Raw genomic sequence first — 14,092 nt, 5'->3', positions numbered from 1 at the left:
CTGCCTGAGGCCACGCCCAATCAGTTTCATCTTTCAAATTTTGTATTAAATGTAAAAAAATACACTGAGATAAAGAGTTGTGGGTCTGTTGTATACATGGTAAGAGATGTCAAAATAGTCCACAATTAAAGCAAGCAACAGTGTTAGTATATTGAAAAAGAGAGGCCTAAGAATGGATCCATGCTCAAATTCATTAGTAACAATGACAGATAATAAAGAGATATCTTAATGCAAGTGAAGCACACATAAAGTATTGCAACTTGGGTAACAAATCTGCTCTGTGTTGAGTCACAAAAGCCCATCAGCATTTAAATTGTTCAACTAAATAACAATCAGCTGAATGTATATAAATATGAATGGGTCAAGAAATTACAACAGATTTCAGACAGATATGGGAGGATTGCTTTGCATTTAATCTTAAAGCACACTTCTTGAGTTACTAGTTGGAATGTAATCAATGCAGTGCATGGAAAGTCTTAGGTTTATTATCAGTACAAAGGAACTAGTGAGAAGCTGGCCTTTGTTCTAGGTTGCATACTGTATATTGCTGCCTCACAGTGAGGTATGAGAATGTACAAACATTTTCTCATTGGTTCTCTTGGAACCCAATCTCTTTTAGACATTGACTTACAAAGGTGAGGACATTGTGGGATCCAGCTAACCATACACTGAATTTTTAAGAGTTACTTTAATAATAGAAACATTTTAAAAACTTTATCGAAGGGTTTTTGGTCAACTTGGTACCTCAAGACCTTTACTGACTAAGAGCAGAACATTAACGGTGCAAAAATGTGTATGTGTGTGCAAAAATTAACAATGTGCATAAGCCAAAGTCTGTATATTAAAATGGACTGAGCAACAGCTGCCTCGAAGCAAAGCCAAAAACAAAGCTCCTCACAGTCTCCTCAGCTGGATTAGCAGGGAGGAGGGATTTTTGTCACTTTACTGGTGAGCTTGATGTATGCTACCAACAACCAGCTTCCGTCTGAGCATGTCTCAGTCCAAAGTTATTTTGCCAAGGTAATATATCAGCACCCAGTGTGGGAGTATTTTGACTTCACTTTTGCACAAAAAGAAGAGAGATAAAGGCACAGTCCATTAATACACAGTCGCTACATTAATTTGGTGGAATTTTTCGATAGCATAGGCAGCTCCTGTGACAGGTGGGTATTTGTTGGAGCCGTCGTAGCAGGTGATCACAGCCTCGTCATCTGGATAGAGGAAGAAAGCAGTAGACTGACGAGTACTGGAGTCTCCAGCAGGGGGCAGCAACACTCTGTGGAGCTGAGGGACAAGAAAATTGTATATCAGAAGCTTTCACATTTATAAGATCACATCAGAAAACACCAGATAAGATCAGATGAGGTATCAGAGCAAAAGCCAAGCCATGAGGTCAGAAGAACTGCCTGCAGAGCTCAGAGGCTGGATTGTCCCAAAGTACAGATCTGGGGAAGTCTACAAAAAAACATTCTGTTGCACTGAAGGTTCTCAAGAGCACAGTGGCCCCCCCTCAAACTGAAGAAGTTTGGCACAACCACGACTCTTCCAAGAGCTGGTAGCCTGGCCATACTGAGAGATCAAGGGAGAATGGACTTAGAAAGAAATGTGACCAAGAACCTGGTCACTCTGAGCTCCAGGGATCCTGTGTGGAGATGGGACAAATTTCCAGAAAGACAACCACCACTGCAGCCCTTCACTGATCTGGGATTATGGCAGAGTGGCTACATGGAGACCTTTTCTCACTGCAAAACATACAAAAGCCTACTTGGAGTTTGCAAGAAACTCCATTTCCAAATTATGTCCAGTCAGTTTAATTTTCCACAGACTCCAAACAAGGTGTGGAAACATCTCAGCAACTCAGTAGCCCTCCACCGATCTGGGCTTTACAGCAGAATAGCTAGATGGAAGTGTCTCCGTTGAAAAACCTATAAAATTCTGCTTGAATTGTGCAAAAAAAAAAAGAACCTGAAGGACTTTCAGACTGAGAGAAAATATATTCTCTGGTCTGATGAAACCAAGATTAAACTGTTTGGCCTCAAATCTAAACCTTATGTCTGGAGGTTCCAGGCAAAAACCATCCCAACAGTGAAGCATGGTGGTGGCAGCATCATGTTGGGGGGGGCAAAAGTTAAGCTATTCTCTTAAATTGTATTATTCTGTCTTTGTAAGAAAAACTTTTAAACAAACCAAAGTTTTTTTTTCTTTGAAATGTGAGATACAGAATCAAGAGAAATCTCCCAACTCACCACAGAGATATACTGATCACTCGTCCAGCGCTGCATCATATCAGCAATGTTGATGAGCACGGCTCCGGGGATACAGGGAACATTGATGAATTCACCTGATCGACTCAGAACCTGGAGGTTAAAGAGTAACAGACACCAACAACTATCTTCAGTAACCACAACAGACAACTCAGAGGTAAAATATGTAGAACTTTGAGCACAATAATTTAAATTAAAAGGACTAAAAACGTGTTACGTGTTGTGGACAAGTTTGTTAGTTTATGTTGAGTTTTTCATTTAATACAAATCCGATGAGGATTTTTTTTGACAAAATAACTAAAAAATAAAGAAAGGGTGAGTCACAGCATTCTTGTATGCACATTTTATTCACAGAGGCGGAGCTGTAGGTGGAGTTACCTGCAGTCCTTCAGAGCCCTGAAACAGCAGGGTGATGCTGCCAAAGTCTGAATGCTCTCCACATCGCAGCTGATTCTCCTTGACCTTTACACTGTTCACTGGAGGGTAGTATAGAGAGCGCAGGGTGGTGTTGTTTCCACGCACTGGAGGAGAAATAGCACCAGTGGTTACCCCTGCCTGATCAGCAGTACCACATATCTCTCTACTGTGTCAGCCATTAATCCTAAACACTTATGATAGCTGAGTTTTGGCCTGACTTTTGTGAATTGGGGTAGCTATCTTAACTGAGGGTATTTTGTGTGGATTGTACAGGTTGTAAAAATTAGCATCAGTACCACTATGATGAAAACAATAATAATAATAGTAATAATAATAAATCTTTATTTATAAAGCCCTTTTAGAAACATATGTTACAAAGTGCTTTACAGAGCACAAAACATGCACAGCAGATCAGATTAAAATCAGCAGATCCCATGAGAACAATTTAGTTTCATGCATTTTTTTAGATAATTGCCTGGAATGTCCATTGATGCTTCAGTAATTTGTTTGACATGTTTTGAGAATTTGCTTTTTGGATAGTTTGGGAAATTTGGTTGGAAATGATCAAATATCTTTGTGGAAATGAAAGGGATATGTTGATTAAATTTGGAGGTAAAAGGTCACTTTATCACTTTATCAATCACTTCGACTTCTATACACTTAACCTGCTCTGTAATCCAACGTTTAAAGCAAAATATGAACCTCCAAAATTAAAGGAAATAAGACCGTGTCGATCACACTACCACAAAAACATCCTTTGTTCTTTACCCCCAATTCCCCTTTATTATCTGAAAACTGTTCACTGATGGAGGCATATACCCACCATGCAGTGGTTCTAGACTTTTTTTTCATTTATATTGTGAAACTCTGATAAACCAGTTTGCCATTTTATGACATTTATAAGTCAAATTACATGAAGATTATCAAGGAAATCATCAAAAATTAAATAATGAAGAATAAATTTGTCCTTGCTTTACTTTTTACATACTTCCTACGAGATGGTGAGCGCTGAGGAATACTTCTGGATCCAGATCCAGACTGTGAGCGATCACCCTCAGCACCCGCAGACCCAGCTCTTTACAGCGCAGGAAAAAAGATGTATGGATCTCCTGAAACGACTCCACAGCACCTGATGGCCATTTCTGTGGCAGGAGAGAACAAAGTGATAGCTTGGGACAGAAAGTTCCCCCAATATCAACAACAACAACAAAAAAAAAAAAAATCAGATAGCATCAGCAAACATTTTCAAATATCGATTCCTTAAAACTAGGAATAACGATGAAAGCACAGACTGAGCAGGGAACATTAAGAAGGGAAGTGTTTATAAATAACCTACAAAAATTTTCAGTCAGTTCTGGAAATTCATTTTTTCTCTGATGTGATTCAGATATGAGGGAGGGGTTGTTGCCAAAGTTTAAAAGGTGCCCTCATAAAGAACCACTATATAAACAAAATAAGGCAGATTGAACTCATAAGTGCCCTTTAAGCGGAGGGCAATAGGCAAAATTTGGAAAATTGCCTCTTAGGTGCCCTCTAAGTAGGCAACAGATCAACAAGTGCCCTCTTTGTGGGCACAGAAAGAGGGCACAGAGGAACAAGTGCACTCTAAGGTTCCCTTGAAATAGAAAAAAATTGACCAAGTCCCCACTTAAAATATAAAAAAATGCCCTCTTAATAGACCTAATTTGACAAAGTCCCTTTTAAATAGACACAATTTGAGTAAGTGTCCACTTAAGTGCCCTCTTAGAATATAAAACTTGACAAAGTGCTTTTTCAAGTGCCTTCTAAATAGGATAAAAATTTGACAATGTGTCTTATTTATTGCCCTCTTTTGATAGACAAAAACTGACAACGTGCCCTCTCAAAACATAAATTTGACAAAGTGCCCTCTAAATAGGCCAAATTTGGCAAAATGCCTCTTGCATGCCTTCTAAGTAGGCAATAGATATGAAGCACCTTCACTGGTGCCCCCTTTGTGGACACAGTTCAAATTGCCCTCTCAAAGCATAGAATTGAATAGTGGGCTCTCTTAAGTACCCTCAAAACAGAAAAAATGCCCTCTTAAATGCTTCTCTAAGTAGGCAACAATGTAATAAAGTGCCTCATAAGTGCCCTCTAAGTGGATAAAATTTGACAGGTGCCCTCTTAAAACATAACATTAGACAGGGGGCCCTCTTAAGTGCCCTCAAAATAGAAAAAAAGGCAAATGTCCTTTAAAGTGCCATCCAAATTGGCAAAAGTTAATAAAAGTGCTCTCAAAGTGCCCTTAAGTGAAAAAATTTGCCCTCTTACATCCCCTCAAAACAAATATTTCATCAAGATCTCTCCAAATAGGCAAAAGTTTATAGAAAGCCTTGTTAAGTGTCGTCTGTGTGGACAAAGATTAACAAAGTGTCCTCTTAAAACTAAAATTTGACAAAAGTGCCCTCTTAAATGTCCTCTTTATAGAGAAAATTTGGCAAACAGCCTCTAACATGCCCTCTAAGTGGGTAAAAGTTGGTTAAAAAATGTCAGTATGGTGAACACCACAAACTTTAAAGTAAACAAATGGATTATATCCATGAGACTTTGTTCAGGTTATGATTTAACCATAAAATACTTGGACATGATTGCTGAATACCAATGCTTTTGTTAAAAATTATAGATTTAAAATGATAGACTATGTTATATACTGTATATGCCTGGTAAAACAAAAAATCTAATGTTAACAGTTAAACTTGAGAGGTTTGTTTTTTGTTGCAATAGTCCCCAGTCTCCCCTACTTGTACTTTGACCAAATCACTGATCATTCAAAAAAATTGGATCATAGTTTCTCCTAAACTGTTACATAACCAACATTGCAACAGGGAGTTCATTACTATGTCAGGATGAAGTGTCGAGACGTTGTATGCCTCCTTTAAGTCTTCTGGTCGGTCCGGATGCAACCTAAAAAGCAAATTGACTTTAATTAAGACCTCTAAAGCATACAGTGAATAAAAGGAGACATTCAAATCTGTCTCTACCTTTCACTATCCATAGAAACCCAGCCGTGGTACTGACTGATTTCAAAGCTCTTTTGTTTGAAGGGTTGTTTCATTTCCTCTGGCTGCAGGAAGAATTTCATGGCGATGTCTTGTACTTGGGCCACCTACCCAAAAAAAAAAAAAAAAGCATTTTAAGAACTTCTAACAGAACTACAAGATTTTCTCTGGTTTACCCCTCACCTCCTCTTGAGTGATCCCAGCGTTGGTGAGAAAAACAAACCCAACTTCTGTAAAAGCTGCTTTCAGCTCCTTGCTCAAACCGTGCAGAAGCTCATCAGAAACATCTTTCTGGTTGATGTTGTACGCTCCGAAGTCCACCACGGGGATGCTCATTTTAACAGGATAAAAAAAAATGAACGAATCCACACAAAAATCTGCAGGGAAGTGAAGTTTAACAAACAGACTAGCCTTTCGGCTAAGTTATCCTGCAGATGGGCTGATCGGGATCTCTCTGCTGACATGTGGCGTTTCCATCCAATAGGAAACGAGCCAGGGCTGATACAAATTTCACTCCCTCACTTTTGGAAAGTGTTTACAGGTGATGAGAGTGAGACGGTGTGTTCCTACACTTTTTATTCATCACTCCAACACGTTAAATCACCTCTAGTTCGCTTCTGCAGAGTGTTCACCGCCTTTGTTAAGATATGTTGGATTTTAAGGCAGAGTGGAGCATCTCTTTTGCAGGTTGTGGTTTTATGGGGATTTACTACGTCGGTGCTTGCAGTTGTATCCTCCAAAGATGTCCTCGATTCATTAAAGACGCCTCTAAAATCAGCGGGGCGTCCGCTGGAGCTCTCATAGCTGCAGCTCTCAGTGTTGGGATCCCTCTGGGTGAGTATGGGTGCCAAAAACAGAACCCGTTCAAGAAAATGTCAGTTTGACTCTCTGGGAGAAATAAAGACATTGGACGAGAAAACACGAGACACAATTAAAATCGGTTTATTTGAGTTGAAAGTTAGGCGTTGATTTGTTGCATCACGCGACACTTAAGCTCACTTTAAAGGGGTATTTTCAGTATTTTTCGAAGTTGGGTTGTATGAGGTACCTAGCAGTAAAAGGAGCCTCCTGTGATTTTAGAGAGCATTGCTCCTTTAAGAAGGTCTTTTACCATACAGGAAGCTAGGCTATACTGCAACAGATGGGTACAGTTTCTCTGCGGAATTTAGCGAGTTTTTGGTAAAAGTGGGCCACAACACAGTATTGGCTCAAACGTTTGCACTATCAAAGTTTTTCAACCGTTTTAATTTTACACCCAGAAAGCCTTTGTTTTTTGACACTCCTTTACAATGCAGGCTTTGGCTGACTTGCTCTTGCATGGCAAAATCAAAACCATACCACAGAGGCTTTCTTGGTATAAAATAAAACGCTTTTAAATTTTTTGATATTGCATACATTTTAGCCAGCAATTGTTTTTGTGGCCCATTATCACCAAAAACTCTTGAAATCCCAGGGAGAAACTGTACCCATCTGTTACACCGTATAGCCTAGTCACCTGGCCAGTACAACCAATGAGTCCGTCTTTAAAGCAGACATATTTTACCCCTTTAAGACGAGTTTATGTTGGTCTCAGAGGTCCCCTAAACATGCCTGTTTTCTGGTACTTATGGAGATTGTGGACAGGCCAGGGGCACATGTTTTCGTTAGAAAAGCCTGCAAAGGGATTTAATATGTCCCCTTTAATCCCACAACGTTTTTTCCTAAATAGCATGCTAGTGTTTTCTATAAAAGCATCTTTATGACAAAATGAGGGAGAAAATCAAACAAAAGGGTTGTGTCAGTCCTCCTTCCCTCAGCCAGGCTCACTCTCCATAACTATACCTTACTTAAACCTCAATTTTTGGCCTAAAAGCTTTTTACAGTACTGTATACACTGTACAGGTGCATCCCAAAAAATTAGAAGATCAAGTAAAAGTTCTTTTTTTTCTGGTAAATTACTTCAGAAAGGTAAATTTCCATATATGCTAGATTCATCTCATACAAAGTGAAAGATTCATACTCTCACTCTGATTCAGTATACACAACCACAATCAGTGGAAGACTGCTGACTTGACAGCTGCCCCGAGGACAATCATTGACACCCTCCATAAGGAGGGTCAGCCACAGAAGGTCACTGCTGGAACTCATCTTGTGTGCTCTGGATTCAGATTGATGTTTAAATCAGAGGTATTATGTAAACACAAAGAGCTGCTGCTAAGAATCAGACACGTTTAGATTTACAGCCAATATACACTCTCAAACATGTATATTTCCTACACTTTACACTGATACAGCACAACAATGGAAATGCACATTATTTATTTTCTTGATACCTTGTAGGCCTACTTTAATGTATTTTTTCCAGTAGGAAGTATATTCTAATTTCCAGCTCATTTCCCACTGTGAATGCATCAACAGTAGTTTTGTATTTTCATGCTTCTCTGTGCAGACAAATGTTGTGCTGATTTGATGTTCATGGCTAAAGAAGCAAGGAAGCACAGGCTGGGTCCTTTTCACCCGGCGTATGACCTGCTGCGGATCGTCAGGGATTCTCTGATCAAGAGTCTCTCTGATGACGCTCATGTCCTCGCCACCGGGAAGCTCTGCGTGTCACTGACCAGAGTGTCAGACAGGAAGAACTTTCTGGTATCTGAGTTTGACAGCAGGGAGGAGCTCATACAGGTATGTAGGTGGACTGTTGGGGAGTTAACATGACCTTATTAATCCATATTCAATTTAAAGCTCATGTGAAGACGTTGGTTTTCATTTCAAATGTCCTTCCTCTTTGAAGCGGGTAGTGGTGAAATCTTCCCCTACAAAATGGGACAACCACATGTGCATCTGTGTTTTGTACATCCATGTATTTTAATCTTATTTCCTTACAAAAAAAGGTAGGAATTCTCTTTATTGATGAACCAAAGCACAGTATATACTCTTTGACTAACAAACAGTTGTATCTTCATTTTCCAGGCTCTTCTTTGCAGCTGCTTTGTCCCTCTCTACTGTGGTGTTATTCCACCAACGTATCGCGGGGTGGTGAGTTTACCTGCGGGTCACATATAAAGTCTGAATACAGATTAATGGAGTGCACACAAATGATATAAAAGAAGAAGAGCTCAAATACAAATCAAATAACCACATACACATAATTTAGTTTTGCTATTTTGAAGACAGTACTGGTGGACTACGAGGCGGGGAGAGGAGGAAGCCCAACTTAAAAATTAGTGCAATAGTGCCCTGTTGTATTCCACTTTGGTAGATAAACACAATTTAAGTGCCCTTTTTGGTGCCCTCTAAGTGAACAATACTTGACAAATTTCCCGGCGTGGTGCCTTTCAAATGGAAAAAAATTGCCATCTTGATGCCATCTTAGTGGACAAAAGTTGACAAAAAGCCCTCTTTGATGCCCTTTAAGTGGACAATCACTTGACAAAGTGCCCATTTTACTGACTTATAAATTGATGAAATTTGAAAAATTGCCACCTTGATGCCCATTAAGTAGATAAAATTTGCAAAATTGCTTTTTTGGTGCCTTTTAAGTGGACAAAATTTGACAAATTACCCTCTATGGTGCCTTCTAAGTGGAAAAAATTTGGAAACCACCATCCTGATGCCCTCTAAGTGGACAGTATTTGAAAAAAATTGCCCAGTTTGCTGACCTCTAAGTGGAAAAAGTTTGAAATATTGCTATCCTGATGCCCTCCTAGTGGACAAAATTTTACCCCTGGCCTTAAGCATCTTCAAACCGCCACCGCCACAGTGTTCTTTAGTCCATATATTTAAGAATATGTATATTCCTGGTCGTTCCCACTGACCATCACTCCTTTTCTTTTCTCAGCGTTATATGGACGGCGCCGTCAGTGATAACCAGCCTCGATGTCACGTGAAAAACACCATAATATTCTCTCCGTATGCTGGTGAGAGCGATCTCTGTCCACGAGCAAGCACACTGAACTTTCATGAGGTGCGCTTCAAAAACATGAGCATCCAGGTGAACTCAGAGAACATGTACCGAGTGACCAGCACCTTCTTCCCCCCGCAGACTGAGGTGAGACTAGAGGGGACGAACACTGTGACACCTTTTAATTCTTAAAGGGATGCACGATATTGGATTTTTGCCAGTGTCTGATATGCCACTAATTCCAGACTCATTTTGGCCGATACTGATATAAACACACCTTTCACACCAAACACACACAAGCTTTCTTAAAGCTTTGTAAGACAGAAAAATGGCTCTGAAAACTTCTGTTCAGTGCAGCTGTTTTATGTGGGAGCAAGGAATCGCCTTGAAAATGAAGTAGATGCTCCTAAAGACCAAATGATGAGAAGAAAAAAAAATTACACTCAAGTAGATTAGCCAAAGATGCTGCCTGCATGTGTTTTCAGTCCTTTCTTCAAATGATTTAGTTGTTGAATGCTGAAGTGGATAGACGTCTAGCTAAGAAATGACATGGCTTCAGATTTACTCTTAAATTCTTTTGGGCTCTTCTCTGCCCCCTGCTGGTCAGAAGTTGGTTATTGCATCTCTTGAAACACACAAAACACCCGAGGCAAGTCTCAAATTTACTTAAAAACCATCTGTGATGGATTATTTTAATAGATTATGACTGAATTTTTAATATAACAGGAAATGGCTGAAATCTGCCAGAATGGCTACATAGACGCTCTCCGCTTCCTGCAGGAGAACAGTAAGAAATTCATCTCACAGACACGTTTGAATTTCCTGCAATGGCAAAGCTGGCAAGTTATGTGATGTTTATTATTTTTTCTACCAGCCTTAGTAGCTCAGGCAGGTAATCAAGAGCTTATTATTGCAGAAATCATGTGTCCTCTCACAGATCTGATCAGCGATTCTCCAATGAGAAGCCTGGAGACGGATGCGCCTGAACCATCTTGTTGTGAGCTGATGAAGAGTTTGGCTGAAGTGGGGTGCAGAGAAAATACACAAGAGAACAGACTGAGAGCAGCTCAGGAGCACTGGTGGCTGGATAAGCGACTCATTGAGAAACTTCCACTCAACATTAAGAAGGGTGAGTGCTTTTACTGGAAGAAGATTTACTTTAGAGCAAATAGAAGGAGAATAGAAGGACTTGTATTAAAAAAAAGTTTTTTTTTCTTTAGGTATTCAAAACCACAAGGTTACAACACATTCACATTTAAAACAAAAACAGACCCAAAGCAGCTAGATTAGAGGAATGCATTGGGTTATTTTGGGGGTGGAAGGAATGTACCATAAATAAATTCCATTTCTTAACAGTATAGCCAATTACTGAGTGTGTATTGTTCTCTGTGTCAGCGTTGTGTGAGGCCTGCAGGGAGACGCACACAGCTGGTGGACTTTTGTCCCACATGACAGAGTACCTGCCAAAGATCCCACAGATCCTGCCTGTCGGTTCTGCTTGCTCTCTAGCTCAGAGGTACTGTCTAGACCCACTTACAAATTATGTCTAATATATAGATATTTATAATTTTTATTTAAACATCAATATTTGACACAAGCAATTTGATGTTTATGTTTACAAATTAGGATAGATGCCCCATAATTTAGGCATCCCAAAAATACATATTTAATATAATTGGTGCAATATAAAGTCAGATTTGTTTTCCATAAGATTAGCAGATATTTGAAATAAAATCATAGTATCTCTTCTCGTAACTTCATCTCATCCTGCATTCCCTTCTCCCTTCCTCATCATTTTCCTTCTGTAAATCATGAAACTGTTCACAAATGTCACTGTCACTGATAATTGTAGATGTTTTTTTATTACTTCAAATGTGAGATAAATGAACCCTCGATTCTTTTTCTTAGATTGGTAAACTGGATCCCAGATGTACCAAAGGATGTGGGCTGGCTTTATGGCATGGCTGATAATATTTACAAACAAGCTTGGAGGGGCAAAGAGGAGGACTATGACTGGTAATCAGTCCGTTCACATCTTCGTAATAAATATGTAGCATTTCATACCTTTAAGTCTTGAGGTTTCGGCCACTAACATCATGACTGCGGTGACCAACATGACCACTGGTATGGGGTCTGCAGATTTCCTCCTGTATAGAAATGTAAACTTAACCTTGATGAATTAAAATATCCTTGTTTAGTCATACAAACTTGAAAAAGTAAAAGTTGAAATTGTCTGATGGAAAGTCAGGAATGTGGGAAAAGAAATAATTTGTGTTTTCATTTCATAGTTTCAGTTTTGCATCTTACAATTTTTTGACTTAAGCTTATTATTTTGACTCTTTATTTAGTCATTTTCATGCCTTATTTCAAAAGGAGGACAGTGGATAGAGTCGGAAACGGGAGAGAGAATGGGGAGAGACATGCAGTAAAGAGCCACAGGCCAGATTCAAACCACGGCTGCCTGCGTACATGGGTAGTGCCTTAGACCACTAGGCCATCTGCGCACCCTCATTTTGACTTTTTATCGCATAATTTGATATTTTAGATTCACAATTTTACATTTTAAGTCATATTTTGACCTTTTAAACTCAGGATTTTGAATTTTATCTCCTGTTTTGACCTTCTTAACTCCTAACTTTAACTTTTAATCCCATATTTTGACCTTTTAGACTCAGTGTAAAATTTAAACTTATGATTTTATATTTTATCTCATATTTTGATCTTTAAGCCTCATAATTTGGACTCGTTTCTCATATTCTGACTTTTAAACCACATTTTATTGAGGTTTATCTCAGGTTTTGAGCTTTTTAACTCCTAACTTTGACTTTTGATACCATATTTTGGACTCACAATTTATAAATGTAAAATTCCTTATTTTGAATTTAATTTCATGTTTTGTCCTTAAAGACTCAAAACTTTGACTTGTATCTTATATTTTGACCTTTTAAACTCATGATTTAAAATTTTATCTCATATTTTGACCTTTAAACCTCATGCTTTCAAAATTTATTTCAGATTTTTTTTTTTTAAACTCAACTTGTAATCTTATATTTTGACCTTTAAAACACATGTATTTGCCTTTTAAGAACATAATTTAGACTTGTAATTTCATGTTTTGGCCTTTTGAACTAAGAAGTTTAACTTTTTATCTCATAGAATCTGAGCCTTTGAATTTATGATTTTGACTTTTTAAAAATCTTGATTTCATTTATCATTAGCGCAATTTTTTTTAAAATCATTCATTACTGGTAAAAATGAGGTTGACAGTTAAATGTTGAATCTCTTAGGAACTCAGGTTCGACCTCACCATGTTTTTAAAATGCGCTATATCTATGAAGTTGATTGGACTGAAGTGGGACTTTGTTTTTGTTTCCAGTGAGACTTCACTGCGCAGATCTAAGAGCCTTCCATCTGGCCTCAACCTGCCCAATCTGAGTCAAGAAAACCTGAACGATCTCCCAGTGACTCCAGAGGCCACGCCCACCTCCAGCCTCACCTTTACCTGGCCCAAACAGAATAAGCTGGACCTCATGCCACTGACTCCGCCCCCTACACCCACATGCAGCCCCACCTCTGCGTTTGATGACGTTTCCTCAGAGTCTCCTAAAGGTGAAGGTAGAGGATGGGGTTTGGGCAAGGCTGTGGGATGGATCAGAAATGTTACATCAGAAAAAACTGAAAATCTCAAAAAAATTGATTTTTTAACATTGTATCCTACGTTCAAGTAAACATGTTTTATTATGCACTAGAATAAAAAATAAATGAAAATTAATGTTGAATAAAGGAATGGAAATGCTCTGCCCTCTATGTAATTTCATACATTTACAGTCCTGAGATATTTTTAAGATGAATATTTGACATAAATTTGTACACAGATACGAATTGATGGATGGACACATGGTAGGACACATGAATGAAAGGATCATTGGAAGGCTGGATGGATGAAGGGATAGACACATGGATAAATGACAACTGAATTAATGGATGATAGGATGGATGGACTGAGAAATGGATGAAAGGATCATTGGATGGAGGGATGGACAAAGGGACAGTAAGATTGATGAATGGGTAGACAGACGGATGTAATGATGGATGGACGCATGGATTTTGAATCTTGAATTTCCCTGGAGATTAATAAAGCATCCATCCATGGATGAAAAGATCAATTAATTGATGGATTGACAAGTGGACATTTTGTAGCCTTGCAAAGCAGATGGATACGTCCGTTTCCGTGTTTCTCACTGGCGAATCCATCTTGCAAACCTCCCGTCTGAACCGTTTGGGCCCGGTTAGAAAGTGACAGGACCAATCAGTGGCAAGGGGCAGTACTTTTAGGCACGGAGGAGTTGTGACATAAGCAAGCAGCAACAAGAGGTTGGTGCAAGGCCAGAAGACATTAGTGTGGATGCTGCTAAAGCACCAATTTAATCAGAATTTGATGACATTTCTTTGTTAAAAGAAGAACAAAGAACAGCAGTGAGTTGTTTTCTTTTCAAAAACAAAAGTCTACA

The 14,092-nt window shown here is 38.9% G+C and overlaps 2 protein-coding genes across 4 annotated transcripts; one reads left to right on the top strand and one right to left on the bottom strand.

Moving 5' to 3' along the window:
• Positions 1–398: 398 nt before the first annotated feature.
• On the bottom strand, positions 399–6,164 carry LOC121515195 (UPF0676 protein C1494.01-like). The gene is made up of 7 exons (XM_041795838.1): positions 5,885–6,164; positions 5,684–5,808; positions 5,540–5,606; positions 3,670–3,823; positions 2,643–2,785; positions 2,247–2,357; positions 399–1,284 (listed from the first exon to the last, which is right to left on the bottom strand). Exons 1-7 carry the CDS (start codon positions 6,035–6,037, stop codon positions 1,099–1,101), a joined length of 939 nt encoding a protein of 312 aa, XP_041651772.1. The 5' UTR covers positions 6,038–6,164; the 3' UTR covers positions 399–1,098.
• A 52-nt stretch (positions 6,165–6,216) lies between these two features.
• On the top strand, positions 6,217–13,377 carry LOC121515174 (1-acylglycerol-3-phosphate O-acyltransferase Pnpla3-like). Of its 3 annotated transcripts, none has more exons than XM_041795810.1 (9): positions 6,217–6,535; positions 8,130–8,362; positions 8,651–8,716; positions 9,519–9,728; positions 10,308–10,368; positions 10,498–10,710; positions 10,977–11,097; positions 11,490–11,597; positions 12,958–13,377. In XM_041795810.1, exons 1-9 carry the CDS (start codon positions 6,349–6,351, stop codon positions 13,307–13,309), a joined length of 1,551 nt encoding a protein of 516 aa, XP_041651744.1. In that variant the 5' UTR covers positions 6,217–6,348; the 3' UTR covers positions 13,310–13,377. The 3 variants fall into 3 exon arrangements, with proteins under 3 accessions (XP_041651744.1, XP_041651743.1, XP_041651746.1); XM_041795809.1 differs by having other exon boundaries at positions 10,308–10,425; positions 10,519–10,710; XM_041795812.1 differs by having other exon boundaries at positions 6,218–6,535; positions 10,519–10,710.
• The last annotated feature ends 715 nt before the right edge of the window (positions 13,378–14,092 follow it).

The sequence above is a fragment of the Cheilinus undulatus genome, linkage group 9, assembly GCF_018320785.1.
Source record: "Cheilinus undulatus linkage group 9, ASM1832078v1, whole genome shotgun sequence".
In the NCBI taxonomy this organism is placed as follows: domain Eukaryota; kingdom Metazoa; phylum Chordata; class Actinopteri; order Labriformes; family Labridae; genus Cheilinus; species Cheilinus undulatus.
Note: the sequence above shows the minus strand (reverse complement) of the source record. Positions and strands in the feature narration are given on the sequence as shown.